Source organism: Tachysurus fulvidraco, chromosome 25 (genome assembly GCF_022655615.1).
Source record: "Tachysurus fulvidraco isolate hzauxx_2018 chromosome 25, HZAU_PFXX_2.0, whole genome shotgun sequence".
Taxonomy (NCBI): domain Eukaryota; kingdom Metazoa; phylum Chordata; class Actinopteri; order Siluriformes; family Bagridae; genus Tachysurus; species Tachysurus fulvidraco.
In genome coordinates this window covers 6,109,852-6,114,851 of record NC_062542.1, presented here as the reverse complement: position 1 = coordinate 6,114,851, position 5,000 = coordinate 6,109,852, and the positions used below count along the sequence as shown (strand labels likewise).

Genomic DNA, 5,000 nt, shown 5'->3' with positions numbered 1-5,000 from the left:
CAGTTTGTATTTTCTTTTTCCGGTAATTGATTTAGTTTCATGTAACATTTATATAGAGATACCATACAAAGTTGTATGTTAGTTTACATCGTGATACCATACAACCATATGCATCGTTTACATCCCTTTTAACTCTGGATGTGGATCCATCATCACAGGAAAGATTTATAGTACATTTAACTTTTTTTTAGGTTGCAGTGATAAACTCCACAAGTCTCACCCTCATACAGAATTTTACCGGAGAGCAGGTCAGTGCACATCCTCAATCCTTTATCATGTAAGGTGACTGAGAATATAACAAAATATCTTTGATCATGGGTCTTGTGAAGGAAAAACACTTTGTTACTATAGAAACGATAACATCTAAAAACCAACACATCAGCATGACATCACATCGCACTTTCCGAGCCGTACCGGTATACGGAAATAATGCACGTCTTCTGACCAATCAGATTTGAGCATTCATTTGCGCTGTTGTAAGAAATTGTACACAGTAAACAGCAACTGCTTAAAAACGTTCTCTGCAACTGTAGATGGATATTTTCTACTCCGTAAACATATATAATTCCAGTAATACCTTGAATGCATCCTATATTATATATCCTATTTTATTTATACCTTCTATTATATATTATATATATTGTCTAACTAGTCTATCTCATTGAGAAAATTCAGTTATACTGTAGGTAACACAGCAGTGTTTTTCTGTTGTTTTTTTTACTAGATGGCTTCATATTTTGGTTACACTGTGGCTGTGACCGACGTTAATGGAGATGGGTGAGTTTCCTTACGTTAGCTGACACACAAAAACACACAACAGCTAAATGATGCAGTGCTGATTCCCACAAGCTTCTGTAATCTACCAAAGAGTGATAGATCAGTCATCAGCATGACCCACTGGTGTAGTCTACGTGATACGCAGGTATACGCCGTATACCCACTAGGAAAGGCCAAGGATTTCCGTATACCCACTTAAAAAGCGGGAGGATACGTAACAATATCGTTTTGTGACAATTGCATTCATAAATTCATCCCGTCTGTGTTGCGAACACAGACTGTGGTTGCGATTGCGAATCACTAACGTTTTTGGACCATTGGGGCTTTTGTGACCTGTGACCTGTGACGCGTCCGAGAACCGATGAGCTGAAACAGCGATTATGGAATTTGCGTCATTACGTCAGGACGTAAAAGAACTGGTGAACTGGATTTTTGAACTGGTTCATTTAAATCGAACTGTCCGAAAGAACCGGTTCGCAGAAAAGAACCGAACTTCCCATCACTAAAATGTACATTGAAAATTGACAGCTGATAAAACCTGTGCTCCAGGTCCCATATTCATATAACATTTAAGGCTAAATGTAGCTCTTAAATGTATAGTTCACCTAAAAATGAAAATTGTGTTATTTCCTCACCCTCAATTTGTTCCAAAACTGTATTTCTGAGTTTCTTTCTTCTGTTTAACACAAAAGATGATATTTTGAAAAATGTTGGTAATCAGACAGTTGGCAGCACCCATTGATTTTCATAGTCTATATTTTCCTACTGTGAAAGTCAATGGGTGCTGCCAACTGTCTGATTTTTGCATGAACTATACCTTTAAGAGCTACATTTAGCCTTAAATGTTATATGAATATGGGACCTGGAGCGCAGATTTTGTCAGCTGACTGTCTTTTGTTGCTTATAATAAATTGGAATGTTGATAACACATAAGCAGTCTTTAATAATGCTCTCAAATTACATGTAGATGCATATTTTATACATTAGTGAGTGTGGTGGTGCCTATGGGGCGTCGCTCTAGGATGGGTGCGTAGGAGGCTGGGAGGGGGGGGGATCACAGTATACTCACTACAAAAAACTAGACTACACCACTGGCATGACCCCAGTGAAATGTGCCACACTTACCGGATGATTTGATTTGAAGTGTGTATTGTGTTACTGAGTGTGTGCAGATTTCAGGCTTTTAGACATTCAGGTGGAGCTCAACTTCCTTATTCTATTAGCTGTGTAACCTAAAGATCTGATTCATCTCACTTCTGAGATGGAGGTAGGTTTGGAGTTAACCATGTGGACTTGTTTTAGTTTGGCTCATTTAAAAGCAGAATACAGGTCGATTCAAATTATCGAGTAATACCAGCCTTTTTTACCCTTTTTTCTCCCAACTTCTTCACTTTCCAATTTTCACCTACAGTATATCTCATCTGTTATATTTCATTCTTATCTTTTCCCATTCTTTTCTTCTCATTTTCTTTTCCTGTTTCTCCTTTTCATTTATGTTATTGTTGACTTTGGTCTTTCTTCATTTTCATTTCCTCTTATTCCTCTTATACAATGTTTCTGTTCCTGTCTCTTGTATTTTCTCAACTCATGTCTTCTTGTTGCTATATGAGACTCGTCTTTTTTATTCTTTTCATCTCTTCCTATCTTCAGTCACTTGCTTCTCTCCATTATTGCTTCTCTCCATTATTGCTTCCTCTTCTCTTCTCTTCTCTTCTCTTCTCTTCTCTTCTCTTCTCTTCTCTTCTCTTCTCTTCTCTTCTCTTCTCTTCTCTTCCAGTGTTTTTGTTTCTCTTCTCTCTTTCCACCATTTCCTGTGATCTCGTCTCCTCTCTTCTCTCCACTCCACATTGACCCCATCATCTTTCTTTCATTCTTTTCTGTCTGTTCGATTATTTGGAGTAGAGGCATTTTGCTCCCTATGCTCTCTTCCTGTGTTGAGTCTGTGACTCTCTCAGTGGGCTTTGTGGACAGACACGGCTGATTACCCTGCGGTCGGTTCTCATCTCTCTTTTAGACCGAAGCTGAAAATGTAGTGTAGTAGTTGAAATTTTACAATTTGCCTAACTTTAACCCAATCCCTGTGTTTACACTATGATACTATGCTTGTACTCACACCAACATACCCAAGGGCATACAGTGCTGAGCACAAAAGCCACTAAACAGGAAGTCGGGATGAAGTGCTATGCCAAGTATATGGATGTCTTGTACTGACAGCCAGGGAAATGGACAATTTGTTGGGGGAAAACTGTTGTACATAGTAAAGGCACATGTTTGTTTTTCTTTGGTATCACCCTTTAATCAGGGCGGAATGTCACACTCTTTGTTGGGACTTAAACCACAACAACAGTCAGATGTGGTCCAATAGTTTCATTCGTTCAGCGCCATCTTTAGAATAGGAGATGTGGAAAAAATTCTTCATTGGTTTACGGCATCAGTCCTGGTTATTCTCACAATCTTCAAATGTGCAGCAAAGTTTGGCATGCCTCCATGTCAACATAAATAACCTAAAGCCTTTTTAATAAGAGATCTCCATAAAGACATGATTTAATAGCTTGATATTTTTTTATTTTACTGGTTATTTTATACAGCTGAAGTCTCGGTTCAGGATGAGGAGTTATTGGTACTGCACTCTTATTTTTTATTACTCTCCTTTCCTGCTTGGAATATATTCAAAAAATCTAAGAAAGAACAGATTTTTTTGTGTGTTTGTGTGCTGCTAAACTTTCCATAGAAAGCCTTGTTAGTGTTAGTCTTTATGTTATGATAGGCAGGTTTCTGTACTGGATGTGTATGTTTGGTGTAACACAATGCCATTGCCTGTATGTGTATAGTGCTCTAAGAGGTTGTATTGGAACTGTAACTGGATTTAAACCCAAAAGGTTGAAACCAGACGGGGACACAGTGAGTAAAAAAGATGTAGAAATGACAACAGTGTCATCATGGTGTGTGAATTCCTCAACATCAGCTACATCACTCCAGTTTGTTGGTTGTTCAGTTTTCGTTGATAAAAAAAAAAAAAAGAATGTTCATGTTGGATTCTAGCGGTAACCCAAATACTTCTAAGTAATTCTCAAGTGAAATTGTAAATTTGATCAGCATTTATGAAATTAAAGTAAAAACATGTCCCCAAAAATGATTAGATTTCTATGTTCTCTTATTCAAGACTTGGTCTTCCATTCATTTGGACTCCATCTTGATCTCAACCAAAGGCTTTAAAGGACTTGAAGGCAATTAAAGACTCGACTCAAGATTGACTTGACTCAAAGTCGTGACTCGATCTTGGCTACTCGTGGTCTTGGTCCTGGCTACTCTGAATCCATTTAGACGATTAGTGTTAGCAGCCAAAAATTGTCTAGAATAGTACATAAGCATATGATTGTCACATCCGAGGATGGAAGGAGACAGACCCATATGCAGGATAGCTTCAAATGAATGGGATTTAATAAATAATGAAGACAAAGACAGACAAAGATGATAACTGAACAATACAAATGATGACACTTAACAATGACTAAACATAACGAAGGGTAAACGTAACTAATGATTCCGCGCTGCCATCGGCACTTAAATATAAAAGACAATGATGACACAATATGGATCAGGTGTGGAGACAGGGAGGAACAGACGAAGGCGGGGCAGACACGTGACGAGGAAGATAAATAAAGGCACGTGGCCAAAAGTCCAGGCTGAATCCTGACAATGATTTGAAATATAATGTTAGTTTGTTTATTTAGTTAGTGCTATTCAAATAGTGCTATATTGTTTTTACTTTTAATACTGGAGTTACATCACACAGTGACTGTAGGACAAACGTGGCAGCAATCTTGCATACGTACATATAATTATCAGTGAGTATAAATCAGCCATAAAAAAATTCCCTTCACTTGACTTTTTGTTGTGGTCTTGTGGAATCCCTGTCCCCATTTCACACCAGTCATCTCAACCAGTTGTACTGGGAAACGTTTTCTCAACTTAATAATTCTCCTTCTATATATTCAAACATATTATCTGTTTATTCAGAATATTGGTATTTGGTTGCATTCCTTTTAAATCTCTTTTCAATCAGAAATGATTTTGAAAGCAAAATAATTCTTTATCTCTTTAGGCTGGATGATGTTTTGGTCGGAGCTCCTCTGTATATGGATCGGGAGTTTGAGAGTAAGCCACGAGAGGTGGGCCAGGTTTACCTTTACCTACAGGAGGATACACTGCTCTTCTCACCT

The 5,000-nt window shown here is 37.9% G+C and overlaps 1 protein-coding gene across 1 annotated transcript in view; it reads left to right on the top strand.

Annotated features, from left to right (window-relative positions):
• The window catches only part of itga8 (integrin, alpha 8), an 82,635-nt gene that overhangs the window by 21,601 nt on the left and 56,034 nt on the right, over positions 1 to 5,000 (top strand). The window contains exons 10-12 of the mRNA XM_027171778.2: positions 192 to 248; positions 725 to 777; positions 4,883 to 5,000. The exon at positions 4,883 to 5,000 is cut by the window's right edge and continues 88 nt beyond it. Of these exons, the coding sequence (XP_027027579.2) occupies positions 192 to 248; positions 725 to 777; positions 4,883 to 5,000 (228 nt within the window). The remainder of the gene's footprint in view (positions 1 to 191; positions 249 to 724; positions 778 to 4,882) is intronic.